The following is a 17491-nucleotide window of genomic DNA, read 5'->3' on the forward strand; positions in this document are numbered from 1 at the left end:
ATTCACAAAACTAGCAAAAGATGTCATTATAAAAAAATAAATAAAAATATAAACAATGTTTTCAAATGTTTTAAAACAAAATGATCTTTAAGAACATTAAAAGTTCTCAGTCTGACAGCAGCTAAAATATTTCATCCATGGAAAAAGAACATGAAAATGGAGCTGGTTAACAACAGGAAGAGGTTAAAGGTGGTGAGTGAACAGGTGACCTCTACCTGTCAAAAGAGAAAGAAGGGGGGTGTAGTGGTCTGAGCAGGTGCCCCATGTGTAGAGGCTGCAGTCCCTCATCGGCCCTTTGCTGCATGTCATTCCCCCTCTCTGCCTCCCCACTTCCTGTCTCTACTGTCCTGTCCAATAAAGACACAAAAGCCCCAAAAAATATACTTTAAAAAAGAAAGAATGTTCATTTGTGATCTCTAAAATAAAAAGTGCTGCAGACGCTTCACAGCTTCACTTCAGATCATTTATTGAAGAACTAATGAAGACGAGAATCCTCCAGTTTGAGAACGTAGAACCAGGAAATGTTTGAAAAGTTTTTTTTGTTTTTTGTTTTTTTTATAGTCAGAGCGGCAGCCATTTTGTTTTCAGGTTGTCCGTCCGTCTCGTTCTCACGGACACGACGTCTCAGTAACACCTTGACTGAACTTCTTGAAATTTGGCACAAACACTCACTAGGACTCAAGGATGAACTGATTATTTATAGGTGGTCAAAGGTCAATGTCAGGGTGACCTCACAAAAACACTCAGTCATTACTCAAGACTTCACAGCAATGCTTCATATTTTACGACTCTGGATAAACAGGAAGTGACCTGGAACTAGTCTGAGTGGCGGAGGGATACGACCACGAGGAGGTGGCTCTAGTTTTCATTGAATCCCCTAGAAAACATCAGAAAATATAATATTATCAACCTGCATTTTTACCAAAACATTCAGTTTAAAATACTTTCAAACAGAAAAGTAGAAAATCCTCCAATTTCAGAAAGTAGAACCAGAAACTGTTAGTGAGCAAGATTTCCGTTGTTTTTTTTACCTTTAACGAGTGATTGAACATCAGAGTTGATGTTTGGTTCATTTTCCGTCGATACAAGTTTCAGCTTCACTGAAAATCTCCTCAACATTGAGCTTTTTATTCCAGTGAGCAAAACAAGTGTGACTCGTGTTCGTACGAGTTTCTCTTCTCGGATGAATTCAGAACGAAGTGGTTCGAGTGAAATCTGAGCTCATGGACTCACGTTCATCCCACTCAGGAGCCTGGACCATCAGGGCCCATGTGAGTGCGGGTCCCCGGGGCCACGGCGTGAAGCACCAGCGTTTGCAGAGTCGTGATGGTGAAGCCCACACATCAGCACGTCTGAAGTCCCTGGAGAAACAGGGAAGGCTCATTAGCATCAGCCACAGAATCAGAGGATTGCAGTGAATTAGAGGAGCAGTAATGAGCTCGGTTTCTTCCAGTTAAAACTAAAAAGCTTCAAAGAGATGGAGGAGCTCCTCGGCTGGATCCTCAGCATCTGAGGCGACATCAAAGCCCGGACAGATAATGACTCTGTATCAAACATCACAGCTTTTACAAAGCTTCATCCCCAAACCGCTGAGTTTTATTTTATATTCAAGTTTTCTGCAAACAAAGTTTCTGCGTGTCGGGGACTGTGAAGCAAGAGTAAAGTTTATTTTTCACTGTCACTGAGAACATTATATAAGAATTACCTCGGAGTTTGTTCTCAAGTTTGACCAAATCACACTTCACGTCTTCATGCTGGTTTTCTAACTGAAGCCGTTTCTCACGGCGTCTCCTCGGCTGAGCCTGGATCAGCAGCTTTACGTCTGCAGCTGAGTCCCAGCGAAGCTGCTGTCAGGCTGAAGGATGTTTGAGACGCCGTGCTAAGCCTCTGCCGGCTGGACGGACATCCTCCCTTATAAACTCCAGGGATTCATAAACATAAATCCTCTTCTCCTCCATGTTGGATCTCTGCGGTCAGTGGGTTTAGTCTGCCACTTAAAATGAGTCACAGGTTGTTTTCTGTTGAATAGAATTACTAACGTGATGCTAACCCACATAAATGACACAGAGAGACCGTGAAGGCATCAGGCCCCTGGAAATAGACATGTAGGACTCCTCCTACAGGAAGAGACACAGGAAGAGACACAGGAAGAGACACAAAACGACTGTTTTTCAGTCTGTGTGGGGTCATTCCATTAACTTCCCAACAAGAAAGAAAGATTCTCTTTGTGGTTGTTTTACATCTTTGCAGTTGTTTTTTGTCTCTTTGTGGTTGATTTTGTTTCTTTGTGGTTTTTTGTCTCTTTGTGGTTGTTTTTTTGTCTCTTTGTGGTTTTTTGTCTCTTTGTGGTTGTTTTTGTCTGTTTGTGGTTGTTTTTGTCTGTTTGTGGTTGTTTTTGTCTGTTTGTGGTTGTTTTTGTCTGTTTGTGGTTGTTTTTGTCTCTGTGGTTGTTTTTGTCTGTTTGTGGTTGTTTTTGTCTCTTTGTGGTTGTTTTTTGTCTCTTTGTGGTTGTTTTTGTCTGTTTGTGGTTATTTTGAATCTTTGTAGTTGTGTTTTGTCTGTTTGTGGTTTATCTGCATCTTTATGGGGGCTTTGCATCTCGTTTTGAGTCTGTATGTCATCATTCGAACTTTCGAACAAGAAATGTCAACAGTCACTTCAAACATGAGGAAAGAAACTGTTCAGTAATAATCAATAATTCATCCTTGCCTGTATATATTTTTGCATATACAGTGTTTCTAAGCCCTGCAGTATGAGACCATGTGACGCTCAAGGACTGCGTCCGGTCACATCAGTTAGCAGCAGCTAATTAGCGTCTGTACAGATGTGATAAGAGGAAGTTTCCTGCTTTGTGTCACTGTCATTGTGTCGTGGAGGAAGTTATTTGGTTTGATGGAGCCGGATCTCTGATTCCTTGAGAGGATTACAGAGAGACTGAGAAGATGGACGGATGATGGTGGAAACTTCAGACGTATTCTCTGGGATTTTAGAGATTATGTGGCTGAAAGAGTCTCTGCTCAGCTCTGCCTCATTTGTTAGTCTTCATTTTGTTCCAGATAGTTTCAATATCAGAGTGATTCACACCCTCACACCACCGCAAAGAGACGACACACCACCGCAAAGAGACGACAAACCACCGCAAAGAGACGACACACCACCGCAAAGAGACGACACACCACCGCAAAGAGACGACACACCACCGCAAAGAGACGACACAACCACCGCAAAGAGACGACACACCACCGCAAAGAGACGACACACCACCGCAAAGAGACGACAAACCACCGCAAAGAGACGACACACCACCGCAAAGAGACGACAAACCACCGCAAAGAGACGACACACCACCGCAAAGAGACGAAACAGAGCCATGGACAATAATATAAAAGCAACAAAGGAAGAACACCTTGGTCTGTTCGACCAATCACCTCCAGCTTTAACCACGCAGGAGAACTATGGGACGGTGCTGGCCCACTTATGGTACATCATTCATCAGACTATAACAGTGTGACATTTCACTGTTTTCTGATCTTTTATAAACCAAACAATCAGTGAATTCATTGAGAAAACTAGAATCACCTCCTCGTGGTCCAGGCAGCAACCCGGTTTATTCAGAGTCATAAAACATTAAACCTTTCTATTGCTGTGAAGTCTTGAATAATGGCTAAAAAGTGTTTTGCGAAGTCACACTGACCTTGACCTTTGACCTTCGACCACCAAAATCGAAACAATTCATCCTTGAGTCCTAGTTCCCTCCGGGTGTTCCATGTCCACGATAATGGGACGGACGGACAACCTGAAAACAAAATGGCTGCTGCTCTGACTGTTGCCAGCTTGGCAAAATCATCAGATTACATTTAGATAATAATAAAACACAACATGGCTGCTTATTCAAGTGACTCCTTATAAGTAATTAAAGCTGTTGGCTTGACGTGGAGTGAGTGGAAGCAGCGAGTCGGAGCTCGACAGAGGATCAAACACCCTCACAAGAAGAAGAAATGATCAAAAGATACAGAGCAGCAGATTCTCTCTGCAGTGAAAACCAACAGCTTTCATCCTCACTCTCACTGCAAGTCAGCAGCTTTTTGTGGGATGGGGAGGACGGGGAGGACGGGGAGGACGGGGAGGACGGGGCTGTGTGGGGGTGTTTATGTGGACATTTCTTAATACTGTTTCCGTAAAGAGACAATCACAGAGGAATCATGGCCAGGATCCAGGCGACGGGTTTTAAACCTCTTACCTCACTTCTGTCTGCAGGTTTATTTATATCAAACAGTCAGTCGCCCCCGGGAGCCGACATAACACACTGCTTTAATGTGTGTGTGCCCAGCGTTACCTTCACATCAGCACAATGCTCTCACTCTCGCTCTAATGCCTCGCTGACAGCACCAGGATTTGGATGCTGCAGCTCTGAGTCTGCAGGCGGATATTTACAACAACAGTCTGCTCGATGTGTGGCTGTAAATAAAAAGTCTGGGATCATCATAAAGTTAAAAAAGAACAAAAAAAAAAAAAAACCTGATATCAAGAAAATTCATTTTCACTGAGCATCCAGTTTCCTTTGGAACGCTGGCTGCAAAGGTCTGAGAGTGGTTAGAAGGAAGAGAAAGAAAAGATGGAAGGAAGGATCATTTATCAGGCGCAAAGACACACAAAACAACCCCAAAGATACAAAACAACCCCAAAGATACAAAACAACCCCAAAGAGACACAAAACAACCCCAAAGAGACACAAAACAACCCAAAAGAGACACAAAACAACCCAAAAGAGACACAAAACAACCTCAAAGAGACACAAAACAACCCTGAAGAGACACAAAACAACCTCAAAGAGACACAAAACAACCCCAAAGAGACACAAAACAACCTCAAAGAGACACAAAACAACCCTGAAGAGACGGAGAACAACCACAAAGAGACAAAACAACCCCAAAGAGACACAAAACAACCCAAAAGAGACACAAAACAACCTCAAAGAGACACAAAACAACCCCAAAGAGACACAAAACAACCCAAAAGAGACACAAAACAACCTCAAAGAGACACAAAACAACCCCAAAGAGACACAAAACAACCTCAAAGAGACACAAAACAACCCTGAAGAGACGGAGAACAACCACAAAGAGACAAAACAACCTCAAAGAGACACAAAACAACCACAAAGATACAAAACAACCCTGAAGAGACACAAAACAACCCTGAAGAGACGGAGAACAACCACAAAGAGACAAAACAACCACAAAGAGACACAAAACAACCACAAAGATACAAAACAACCCTGAAGAGACACAAAACAACCCTGAAGAGACGGAGAACAACCACAAAGAGACAAAACAACCACAAAGAGACACAAAACAACCACAAAGATACAAAACAACCACAAAGAGACACAAAACAACCCTGAAGAGACGGAGAACAACCACAAAGAGACACAACAACCACAAAAAGATGCAAAACCACCACAACAAGTGGACTCAAATCTTATATTAAACCATCTTGCCTTTTATGATCTTATATTACATGATCTAATCTTAAAAGATCTTGGTCCTACCCTCTGCTTCATTCTGCTGTGGAGCGTCCTGAACCTAAACCTTCACAGGCTCGATCTCCTGCATTAAGATAATGAATATAATGTTGTCAGGTCTCAGCAGGACGATGTGTCCTGTAGTGACCTGAACAACAAACCTCCATGCAGCTGTTTGTTTACCATCAGAGGGACAGAGGATTTGAAGATGCAGCTCCTCTCTGTGTCAGAAGGGTTTAAGTTGTGTTTATTTGAAGGGTTGGGACATTAATACCTTCATCCCTCCAAACTCATGTGAAGTATAAATAGAAGCACTGCAGGGTAGGAAATATATTCAAGTGTGTTATTTCCCCTTCACTTCATTAGAGTTAAATATGAAAAGGAAATTGGAAAATGCTCCAGCAGCCGTGGCTCTTTACAAAAACTCATTCTGACAATTTGTCTCTGAAATATTCTGGTCGATTTCAGGCAGGAGGACGTTTATCAAACCGAATCACTTCATTCATCACAAATCAGTGAGTGTCAGGAGGGACTGAGGCCGTGGCTGTACCGTAGGTTTCTCCAGATTCATCCTGTTTTCTGCTCGATCTTCGCCCGACAGCTCAGTTAATGAAAACATGTCTATAATAACATATAATAATATTTCTACCGGGATTATTTAAAGTGTCTTCCAATGAACTTCAGGGGATTTCTTCAAATTTAGCACAAACATTCAGTTGGACCCAAGGATGAACTGATTAGATTTTGGTGGTCAGAGGTCAAAGGTCAAGGTCACAGTGACCTCACAAAACACAGTTTCTGGAACCACCAGGACTCTTACTGGAGTCTGACCAAACTGAGAAAAGTGGGGGAAGCGTTTTGGTCAGAAAGAACCAACGATTTCAGTTTTTGATTTGCAAAATGTTAAAAACACGTTTTCACTTTGTCATGCGTCACTGAGCGTAGACTGATTGTCATTTTGTTCATTAAATTTAAATCAACAAACGAGGGAAACTCCATTTAGACTACACACCGTCCCCAACCTTAGATGTAATTGCACCACAATAAATCTGAACTATATTTGAAGTGTATTTCTGAGGTTGTGAGTTTGGACTTGGAAATACTGTATTGGAACTAGAATGACCTCCTCCGCAACTCAGTTTCAGGTCACATCCCTGTTCATCCAGAGTCATGTAGAATATTAACAATTTGTGTGACATTTTGTCATAATTGGTGTGTGAAGTCTTGAGTAATGGCAGTGTATTGTGACGTTTAATCAGTTCATCCTTGAGTCCAAGTGAATATTTGTGCCAAACTTGAAGAAGTTCCGTCAAGGCGTTGCTGAGATATTACATTCACAAGGCCAAAACCGTGGTTTGTGAGGTCACCACAACCTTAACCTTTGACCTTTGACTCACCAAAATCTAATCAGGTCATCCTTGAGTCCTAGTGAATATTTGTGCCAAATTTGAAGTTACGTAAAAGCCGTTACTGAAATATCCTGTCAACGAGAATGCGACGAACAGACAACCTGAAAACAAAATGGCGCCAGTTCTTATGTCGTGGCGCGGAGGACCTAAAATTAAATCAATCAAAAGACAATAAAGTGAAGAAGTCTGAATACTTTCTTTCTTAAATGCAGTATTTCTACAGAGTATTTGTACTTTAACTTTAAGAAAAGGATCTGAGAACATGTTACAGTTTAATTTCTTTTTTAATTAAGAGGGAAAACGTTGTTGTTTATGTGACGCAGCCGCTTCACGTTTAATGAAGAACTCCGTCCAGCTGAGGTCATTAGGGGATAGTGACGTCATCCGGAGGCTGAAGGAGGCGGGGCGTTTCGTCCAAACATCCCGCGCGGTGGCAGGCAGCTCGTGAGAGGAACACCTGGAGGAGAGGTGAACAGCAGCTCGCGGAACGCGGTACGTGGAACTTTCTTTCCCTCCTCCGCTTTGTTTTCGGCACCATGTGGGCGCGAGCTGTGCTGTGCGCGGCGCTGCTGTCCGCGCTCTGCCCGGCGGGAAGGACGGAAGCCGAGAGGGACGAGAGAGAGGTCCAGGACTACCGGTACAACTCCAACAGACTGGTGGGTCTGACTCTGAGCTTCTATTTATTATTTAGATTATTTCATATTTCCTACTTTTTATCTTTAGCTTTTATTTTTTCCGTTTTTAATTCATGATTATTTAAATAGAATAAATAAAATATATGTGGCATATGTTCAAACTATGTCTGCAGTAAATAACTATAATAATAATAATAATGAATTGAATATTATTACTGATGCATTAACATGCCTTATGAAAATGTTATATATGTACATATATCAAATCACCATATTTGTTCATATAAAATAAAAACAAAAATGTAAAACTTATAAATTAAACCTATTAGTAATACTAACTATTTCATATATTGACATATATGTCTATCCCATAGAAATATGTATGTTTATGTATGTATGATTATATTGTGAGATATGTTACATAAATATATCCATCCCATACACTGTCAGTATATGTTGATGTTATAAATAGTGACAGAAGTCTGAGACAGACATGTTTCAAATTAATGAGAAAAAACATTTTTATCTGTATGTTTTAATAAACCTGCATATATATAAATGAAATATATACTGTTAATATATATTGTCACAACATGTTATATTATATAAAAAAATCATCATATAGATATTTTTAATATATGTAAATGTTTTACTATGGGTATCCTATATGTTATAAACTGGTATCTTCATATATCGGAGGATGCATATATTATGTGATAATAGTATAAGTGACTCTCTCCATATAAGCACATATGTCGCAGCTGATTTTAACAAGTGTATATAATGTTAGATGAATGAAAGAAGAATAAATGCTTGTTATAGGTTTTTGAATCTTTAGAGTAACTGTTCAATAAATGTTGACTTATAAAGAAGCAGAAAATTCAAATATAAAATTAAAAACACGAAGCAGCACAAACTGAAACTTAGAAGCTTCATGGTTTCAGCTGGGTGTTCCTAATAATGTGGACACTGAGTGTAATTGATCATAGTGTCTGTATGTGATGCAGTGATGATGTCGAGGACACATCTGACTAATTTAACTTTTGGGTTGATGAAGAGTTTGAAAAATGTGACGACACATATTAAGTGAAACTGAGAAGTCGGTGACGTGCAGCTCAGTGAAGATGAAAATGATTTTCTGATTATAGGCTTTAAATTGATCGAATTGATCCTCCGGCTTCTCACCTGTCAGCTTTATGTCTGACGTGTTTTGTGTCGTCTCTTCCTGCAGCTCGGCGCTCTGCATGAAGTGCTGGAGAAGCTGCAGACGAAGAGGATTAATCCCTGGGAGAAGAAGTATGGACAGGTTCCCTCTGTGAGTCACTGTGGAGACACGTGGATTAAATTATGACACAGTCAAAGAGAAAAAGTTTGTGGTTTGTTATGAAATAACATTAAAAATAATCACAGGATTCAAACTCTCTGAAGCTGCTCGTGAACGCATCACGGCTTTGTGTTGAAGCAGCTGATTTTTATCTCATGATTTGTTCAGTTATCTTTGAACATATTTAAAAAATGACATTGTTGTCAAACTATTTAAACTAAAGTATTTAGTTTCTTAAAGGCACTGAGCTGCTGTAACAGTCACGTTCAGTGACGCTGTTGAAAGTTTGTATCGTGTTCTCTTATATTTATGTATATTACCAGGAGTGTAGTACTTTTATTTGTTTATAAGTACTGGAGCGCACCTATGATGCGTTCCCATGGCGACAAGTTTACATACATTAGTCAACTATAACTGACCACACGATCAAATGTTAGACTGATACATTACACTGATACTGCCATCATGTTCATATCCTGTTAAATGACATATATATAATATATATTATATTATATTATGTTATATATTGTATTCTGTAAATAAGTGAGTTGCAACACGACTTTGTTAGATCCCAACACTGATGGGTTCTATTAATAATAAGATATAAAGGATTATTATTATTATTTTGTAATTATGTGATACTTCATATAATGAATCAAGAATAAAACTAAATTCAGTAAATTCAACTTAAAGTTCAACAGTCAGTTTATCAGTTATTTTAAAAAAGAAAATCTTTGAAAACTTCTCCAGCTGCAGCTACAGGCAACTTTTAAGGTGGAATGTTTTCTTTCTCGTCGACAGCGTGAATCATCACAGCGCTTCATGGCAGAGCAGCTGTATTAATTAGACTGTACAGGTGTCCCTAATAAAGTGGACAGAGTGCACAGGAGTCTATGTAGTTTGTATTTAAATGTTATTTAAATGTCAGTCAGGCGCTCTGCTGCAGTGACGTCTGTTTGACACAAGGTGGCGACACAAAATGAAGTGACAGTAAATACTTTGAGTTCTGCAGTTACAATCTATATTACTGCCTTAACATCACCGATGCATCTACATGTGATCACCTTTAGATTTTATGATCATGTGGTTTAAATGTGTGGGGGAGCAGTGATGTCACAGGAAAAGTGTTTCCTTCGTTTCATATTTTAATAGACATTCAAAACAGGAAAAAGAATTTATAAATGAACGATCAATAAATACCAAAGGTTTAAAAATGGATTCACAAAAGAGATAAACAGCGCAGTAAAAACAACATTTCCCTCTGAGATGCAGCAGTTAAAATATGAAGTGAAATTAAATATTAACGGGTAAAGTTCCTCAGAACAGAATATAATAGATTAGAATAGAAAGCCTTTATTGTAATTAAAAATACAACGAATGAATCCTGATTGGTGCATGTTAATTAAAAAGAAAACATCACACACAATAAATCACAGTTAAAACCTGGTATTAAAAAGCAGCATACACTCACAGCTCCGGGTTTCCCAGTTGTTCTCGATGAGACAGTCGTGTTGCGTTTGAGTACAGTGTGTAAATGTGGCTCTTCTCGTCCACAGTGCGACCTCGGGGAACACTGCGCCGTCAGGAAAGGATCTCGTATCGGAAAGATGTGCGACTGCCCCCGAGGAGCTTTCTGTAACTTCTTCCTGCTGAAGTGCTTATGAGCCAATCACATCCACACAGCGAGAGTATATTTTAAAAATAATGTATATTTTCCAAATATAAATATATATGAAAATCTTTGTGATGTAAAGTAGCCTTTAGAGTGGAATAAATCCTTTAAGTGAAGACAATCTTTTTGTCCACTTGTGTTGCATTAAAGGTGTTTTATCTTCTTTTCTCCATTTGTCTCGCTGCTTTTTGAAGCTTCGTTGTGGCTGAAAACAGAGACACGTTTGTTTGTTTATATATAAATTAATTAAAAATAAGAGTTTGAGTCTTAATGACCTTTAATATTTACATTTTTCTGAATGTTTCATCCAGGTTCAGTCTTTTCTTTGATTCCTACAAGCTGCTAAAAACTGTGGTGAAGTTAGTTCAGGGTCATCAGGAAACTGGAGTTTCTCAACCACTGAACCATTTCACATCAACGCCGAGCCTCAGAGCACGTTGTTGTTGTAGCGCCCCCTTCAGGACAGACACCCGCCTGCAGCCGGACAGATGAACTGTGTGACTGAGTCCACAACATAAAACTAACTTTCTACATTTATTAACTTTATTTTTTGGAAAATCTCCGTTTGAGAGAAAAATGTTTCAGTGGATTAAAATATATTTACACATTTAACTGTTAGAGCAAATGTTTATTGTAAATTCTATTTTAACAAATTTCATAATTTATTGAACAGATGTAAATCCTTCTAGTTTATGATTTGAATTGAAATTTAAGTAATTACTTGGGATTTATTTTATATTGTGACGAGTCAGATGATCAGCGCCCTGTCCAGGTAAGGGAACAGGTGAGTGACCACAGGAAGTTTAAATCTTCACACTGCTGTTCATTTATTCTCCTGCCTCGTTAGCTGCCCTCACTAATCACTAATATTATAGCATATTGAACGATTATATGATTATAGCTTAATTACCATCACACTACCTAGTAATTATTATAAACACGTTAAATAAACACGCGTCATAATATCTGTACGTTTGCCCATTGATATTTGTTTTTTGGATCGTCACAATATTTCACCAATAAAATAAAAGTTCTCTAAACAGTGAAACGCCTTCATTCCTTCAGAGTAAAGGTGAATAAAAAGCATCAACAGGTAGAAAACACGTGATGTGACTGAACTTCAGCTTGTTTCTACGTGAAGAAGCTTCTGAGCTCGATGGTGAAATCTCTTTCCAGTCAGTAACAACATTATCACCTGTGTGAGAAACAAATCCAAACAACTAACAGCAGAGTTTGTGTTTTTCATTTTCCTCCACATTTATTCAGACATGTTCCCCCGTCTTTCTCTACATCAGCCAAGAAAAGAAAAGATAATTTAACAGCCGTGGAGCTTCGAGGGTAAAAACATGTGAAACCGAGACGTCCACAAATCACCAGTCCTGCACAGCAGAGTGTTTTTGTCCCAACGGGTTTTTATTAGGAAGATACTTTACAGACGTCTAGACTCCTCGGGGCTGCTTGAAGTTCATGCCGACGGTGGGCTGGGTCACCTGCAGGTTGGACAGACTGCCGAAGTCCTGGAGGACAGGGGAGAAACCGGTCTGAGAACGGGTCTGGACCAACATGAACAATGAGATAACAGCTGTCTGAGAGCGCCAGGGTCTGACAGGAACTGATCGTCCTACAAACACGGGAAAGGCTCACAGCTTTATCTCCCTGTACTATCAATGACCTGGCGACAGGGACGCCATGATCACTTTCGATACAGGGTTCATCTTTGCAGACGCTAGAGTTTTACATCACATCATTAATCTAAGCTTTAGCTCTGAAGCAGGAGCTTCAGGACGTCAGATGCTGATTAAAAGTCGAGTTCATTTTAATCAGTTCTTCGGCGGAGAAGTCATTTCATTTCCAAAAGACTTCAGAACCACTTCACTGACCGTTTGAAATCTGATGTTTTCAGGTCGAAGGTGAATAAAGACGTTAAAACCTGAGACTCATGTGGCTGCTGGAGTTTAATGTGGAGATCAGTTAGAATGTAAACCGACAATTATCTATTTCAATAAATTAAAACTCCATTTCTCACAATCTTAAAGTTTAAAGAAGAAACCATGAACACATTTAAACACTAAAGCATTTTAAACTTTAATCTAATAACTAAGGATGTCGTTTTAAGTTTAACTATTAATTTAGTCGAGAGTTTTTATAATATTATATATTTTAAAATGACTGAACAGCTTTGATTCTTGATCTGAAAACGTTGAAACTAGTGATGTATGATGAAGTTCGTATCGCTTTTGTTTGCTGTTTGATTTCTGGAGCGACGGCGACATCGGCCTGTTCATAAGACGTGAGAGAAGTGATTCATTCTACAGTTTCAGGTTCGTAACGCCGACAGCTTTTATTTGAGATGGATCCACAGAGACACGACAACTACAGTTTGATCTCATTTCTCATAATAAAGTTCCAGATTCATAGTGCAACATTAATGTAGATGCTCTGAGTAAATATATTGTTGATTGTTTTTACAGTGATTATTATAAAGCTGTGCTCAGAACACAGGATGGGTTTATACTGAGACGTGACTGTAGGAGTTTCTCCTTCCTCCTGAAGCCTCAGAGTCTCTTCAGACCATCAGTGTCCGGCGTCTTTAACGACCTCATTACTCTGAAGTGTTTCAGCTCATCATATGAACTTTATCTTCTGAAAAACTTTTCACAAACAACTCATCTTCAGGACGTTCAACTCTCGGCCTCAGGTGATGTGCGAGTTTCTGTCTGTTCATCTTTAAAGAGCTGTAACGTCGTTATTAACGATAATCACTGAGGCCTCGGACGGAGCAGCTTCTCTCTGATCAGTGTTTTTACTTTCATCAAGTCGTTTCATTTCTGTCTGCTGAGCTCGACGTTCTAATAAATATATGAACAGTCAGACGCCTGAGCGCCAGCAGCCACACACTTCATTAAAACATTATTTATTTCTATAAAATCAGTTTGGTTTATATTAAGTTCTAGTTTCACCTGTTTATAAAGTTTACAATTCAAATCTGTCAAATTAAAAAATAATCATCATTTCAGAGCAAAACCCTTCCAGAGGTCTCAGGTTCCCTTTGACAGACTTCCTGCTCCATTTTAAAAATCAAACCAGTTAAATCCTGGTTCCTATAGAGACGTATAGACACTTACCAGCAGCTTCAGCATCTCCTTGGTGTCGGGATCAACTTCAATCAGCTCCTGGTCCAGAGCAGACACCTGGACAGGTGAGAGCACAGAGACGAGTCAGACATTCACCTTCTCACAGACGTTTCAATACAAAGACATTTTCTATTGAAGCGTAGTTTGACCTCAGATGACCTCTGACAAAACAACCCGTGGAAGCATGAGAACATGAAATCTGCCGAACTGAAGTCAAATTAAATAAACGCTGTGTCCTAGGGCCTCCCAATACTGGGACATAACAGTGTTTAAACGCTCTTTGAACAGAAAAACTCTTGTTATTAAGAAACTAACATCTTTGTTTCATTTCTATTTCTGTCCATTTTCTTTTTAATATCGAGCTTTTCTTCTTCAATGAAACATCTAAAACTCTAGTTTGTGAATCTAATGAAAAGTAATGAAACATTTGGAATAAATGAAATTTTAATTTTCCTTTAAACAAGAATTTTTTTTTTACAAAATCTGGGAACGTTTTTATAAATCACTTCCATAACATCAAAATATCTGACGAGTTGAGACGGCGTCTTAGAGAGGACACAAAGGAAGGAACATTCAGTCCTTCTGAATCCCTCATTATTATCAGTTTAAATGTCATTTTAATGATTTTTGATTGTTTATCTAATCCAGTGGAGGGTTATGTTTATTATATCTGGTACTGATCAAGTTCAAATACTGCGAGTGGTTTCACACCCGCCTTCAGGATCAGAGTCATCCTGGCGTTGTGTGTGTGTGTGTGTGTGTGTGTGTGTGTGTGTGTGTGTGTGTGTGTGTGTGTGTGTGGACATTAAAGATAATGAACTCTCTGATCATCGTCATATTTTGAGTTTTTATCTTCAGTGTATTTCACTGTGTCTTTATCACTGTCATGTTTTCACAGAGGAATCACGACGAATGGTTCCTGTTCCTGCTTCAACAGCTCATCTTTACTTTAATACGAGCATGTAACCCCCCCACACCCACCCCCCACACACACACACACACACACACACACACACACACACACTGATGCATCAGTAGGTTTGTCTGAGAGCGCCAGGGTCTGACAGGAACTGATCGTCCTACAAACACGGGAAAGGCTCGCAGCTTTATCTTCCTGTACTATCAATGACCTGGCGACAGGGACGCCATGATCACTTTCGATACAGGACACACTGACAGAAGGAGAAGACAGAGACAGACAAACACACACGGACTAAAACAGACCAGAACCTCATCACATGTGAAGCAGAACCGCTTCTTATTCTGCCTCTAATCTAAAGGTGAGACACAGGTCAGGTGTAACCTGATTCCTCAGCTGACTACAGGAGACCAGCAGTGACTCACTGACAACCATCGTCATCCGACGTTTTACATCTGCAGAGCTGTAACAGCACCGGCCTCCATGTTGCCTCCACAGTTCTGGTCATTAACTACAAACGTTCCTCCATCAGCTCTGGACCATCAGACACCAGCTTCAAACATCACAGCTGCACCAACATCTGCTCAGCGTCAAAGAAACTGAACCTCAAACTTTCACTGGACTGTGGTGACGTGATTATTACCAGCAGTTTCGCCAGTTTAAAGAACCTGTGTTTGTTTCTGGGTGAACATGTGGAGGACAGAACAACAAACAGCTTCTATCTAATCCTGATGAAACTCCACGTCTGAATCCACTGAGTTTGAACAGAGGTCTGATGAAACAAGTGATGCCTTCACTGACCTCTGGTACGTAGTTGTCCCTCCTCTCTCTCTCCTCCTCCTGCAGTTTGATGGAGATTCCTCTGACTGGACCTCTCTGGATCCTCTTCATCAGATGTGTCACATACCTGCAGGAGCAGCAGTCAACACACACACACACACACTAGTTAAAGCCACTGTAACATGTGTCTCCAACATCACAGAGGACGAGCATCAGCTGATTCTGGACTGTGAACACAAAAATGATTTAACTTCCTGTTTGTCTTTGACACTATAAAGGCCGATCTGCAGAAATGCAAAAACAAAAAGCAACATGGACTGGGCAAAAAAATCTAAATAAAATAAATTTAATTGATTGAATTTTTGCTTTAGAACAAAAAGGTTCTATTAAATGAGAAAACGGGTTTTATCTGCTACATTCACTGTCCTGAGACCTGACTGAAACTGACGTGCTGAGGTTGGCGGTCCTGCTCTGACCGTGTATCATGGTGAATTTAACGTTTTCATCTGAGTCAGACTGAGAAACGACTCTGCTGCTCACGAGGTCACAATGTCTGTGCTGAAACCATTAAAGCAGGACGTGCAGTTTAGCTGAAGCAGCCTCAGAAGCCATGTCTAACTGTAACGTAGATTCAAACCGGATGTTTCTAACATGTTTTTATTCTCACAGGTTGAAAAGAAAAATCAGCCCCAAGTTTAGAGAAAATAAACGGAGACTTTATTTTTCAGCCTCGTCACTCAGTTGCTTCGGAAAGTCGTGGGTTTAAACATTAAAGAGCAAATTCAAAAATTCTCTGTTGAGAAAGTGAAAAATACCAACTGATTTTAGAGCCACCATCATCCGTGGGGTCTGACTGTGAAACTTACCACCTGGTGCAGACAAGGTGACAAAGTGTTGATGGTAAAAGTTCATTTTTTTCTGTGATGTCACTGGAATGTCTGAGAGCGCCAGGGTCTGACAGGAACTGATCATCCTTCAAACACGGGAAAGGCTCACAGCTTTATCTCCCTGTACTATCAATGACCTGGCGACAAGGACGCCATGATCACTTTCGATACAGGGCAGCCGAAGAAGAAAAAAAGATGGACTCACCCAGCGATCTTGTTGCGGAGCTTCTTGCTGGGGATGATGGCGATCTCCTCACACACCCTCTTGTTGGTGTGGAAGTCGTTTCCCAGCCGGGTGTAGTATTTCTCGATGATGACCCTGGCGGCCTTCTTCACCGTCTTGGTCCTGACTCGTCCCTGCAGACAGACACAGATCACACACACATTACAGTCATGATCTAACAGATGTCAAGAGGTTCCCATGATCATAACTAGGAAGCATCGACGTTGTCTACACAGCTTCAGTCGTGCGAGTAATCTCACTCTGATGATCCGGCAGAGAGACATGAACCTACCCGGTCATCGTTATTATTACCGGACTACTTTATTTACAGCCACGAAAACACACACACAGTCTCCACAGCGTGCTGTCTACAGTTTATCATTCAGCTGAGACACCGGGAAATATCTTTAACGGCCGTTTCCCACTGCTCGAGACGGTCACTAAACCGTCTGCACGCAGGCTCCGGGAGCTGCATTAGCGACCGAGTGGCTAGCTCCCTGTTTAGCCACCACAGCTAACTCCCAGTGGATGATCGTTGATTTAAATTTAACCGTTAAAACGAACAAAGTAAAAAAAAAACAATGCACAACAGTATAAGTCTACAGCCCCCGTTAAATTAAACATGTAAAACGCGAGGGAAAACCGCGGCTCATTCAGCTACAAAACGGCTCCTCCGTTAGCATCACCCCAACGCGACAATATCGCAAATAAAACACTACGTTTGGATCATCTAACTTCAATACAGCATGGATCCGGTAAAACACACTGTCCGGTGTCCGTTGAGGACAAAACCGGGCAATATGCACCGTTAAAACGCCAGGATTAGGTTTGATAGTTCAGGTGGACATGAAACATTTACCCACCATGTTGGATCGGCCTGGTAGAAGAGGACAAGCTAACTTCCGGTGGAAGTTTAAAGGCGCAGACGGAAGTTTAGAAGTGACGCACCGCGGTGACACTGCGACCCCCACCGGCAGGAGGCTT

At 40.5% G+C, this 17491-nt stretch overlaps 2 protein-coding genes and 3 non-coding genes across 5 annotated transcripts; 1 reads left to right on the top strand and 4 right to left on the bottom strand.

Annotated features, from left to right (window-relative positions):
* Positions 1-7326: 7326 nt before the first annotated feature.
* On the top strand, positions 7327-10736 carry cart2 (cocaine- and amphetamine-regulated transcript 2). Its single transcript, XM_056386488.1, has 3 exons — positions 7327-7589; positions 8800-8883; positions 10449-10736. Exons 1-3 carry the CDS (start codon positions 7470-7472, stop codon positions 10554-10556), a joined length of 312 nt encoding a protein of 103 aa, XP_056242463.1. The 5' UTR covers positions 7327-7469; the 3' UTR covers positions 10557-10736.
* Positions 10737-11956: 1220 nt separating this feature from the next.
* On the bottom strand, positions 11957-17464 carry zgc:114188 (40S ribosomal protein S17-like). The gene is made up of 5 exons (XM_056386487.1): positions 17371-17464; positions 16490-16641; positions 15419-15524; positions 13690-13755; positions 11957-12081 (listed from the first exon to the last, which is right to left on the bottom strand). Exons 1-5 carry the CDS (start codon positions 17371-17373, stop codon positions 12004-12006), a joined length of 405 nt encoding a protein of 134 aa, XP_056242462.1. The 5' UTR covers positions 17374-17464; the 3' UTR covers positions 11957-12003.
* On the bottom strand, positions 12148-12274 carry LOC130176985 (small nucleolar RNA SNORA71). Its single transcript, XR_008828955.1, has one exon. It is a non-coding gene; the product is annotated as a small nucleolar RNA SNORA71 (small nucleolar RNA).
* On the bottom strand, positions 14740-14866 carry LOC130176967 (small nucleolar RNA SNORA71). Its single transcript, XR_008828938.1, has one exon. It is a non-coding gene; the product is annotated as a small nucleolar RNA SNORA71 (small nucleolar RNA).
* On the bottom strand, positions 16333-16459 carry LOC130176966 (small nucleolar RNA SNORA71). Its single transcript, XR_008828937.1, has one exon. It is a non-coding gene; the product is annotated as a small nucleolar RNA SNORA71 (small nucleolar RNA).
* Positions 17465-17491: the final 27 nt, after the last annotated feature.

This window comes from Seriola aureovittata, chromosome 10 (assembly GCF_021018895.1).
Source record: "Seriola aureovittata isolate HTS-2021-v1 ecotype China chromosome 10, ASM2101889v1, whole genome shotgun sequence".
Classification (NCBI taxonomy): domain Eukaryota; kingdom Metazoa; phylum Chordata; class Actinopteri; order Carangiformes; family Carangidae; genus Seriola; species Seriola aureovittata.

Bases quoted from the DNA above. Each gene is read 5' to 3' on its own strand.
- cart2 (XM_056386488.1), top strand. From the start codon at position 7,470: ATGTGGGCGCGAGCTGTGCTGTGCGCGGCGCTGCTGTCCGCGCTCTGC. The intron at 7,590-8,799 runs GTGGGTCTGACT...CTCTTCCTGCAG, and splicing joins GGTACAACTCCAACAGACTG to CTCGGCGCTCTGCATGAAGT. The intron at 8,884-10,448 runs GTGAGTCACTGT...TCTCGTCCACAG, and splicing joins AGTATGGACAGGTTCCCTCT to TGCGACCTCGGGGAACACTG.
- zgc:114188 (XM_056386487.1), bottom strand. The intron at 13,756-15,418 runs GTCAGTGAAGGC...TCACCTGTCCAG, and splicing joins GGGACAACTACGTACCAGAG to GTGTCTGCTCTGGACCAGGA. The intron at 12,082-13,689 runs GTAAGTGTCTAT...CCTGTCCTCCAG, and splicing joins AGGAGATGCTGAAGCTGCTG to GACTTCGGCAGTCTGTCCAA.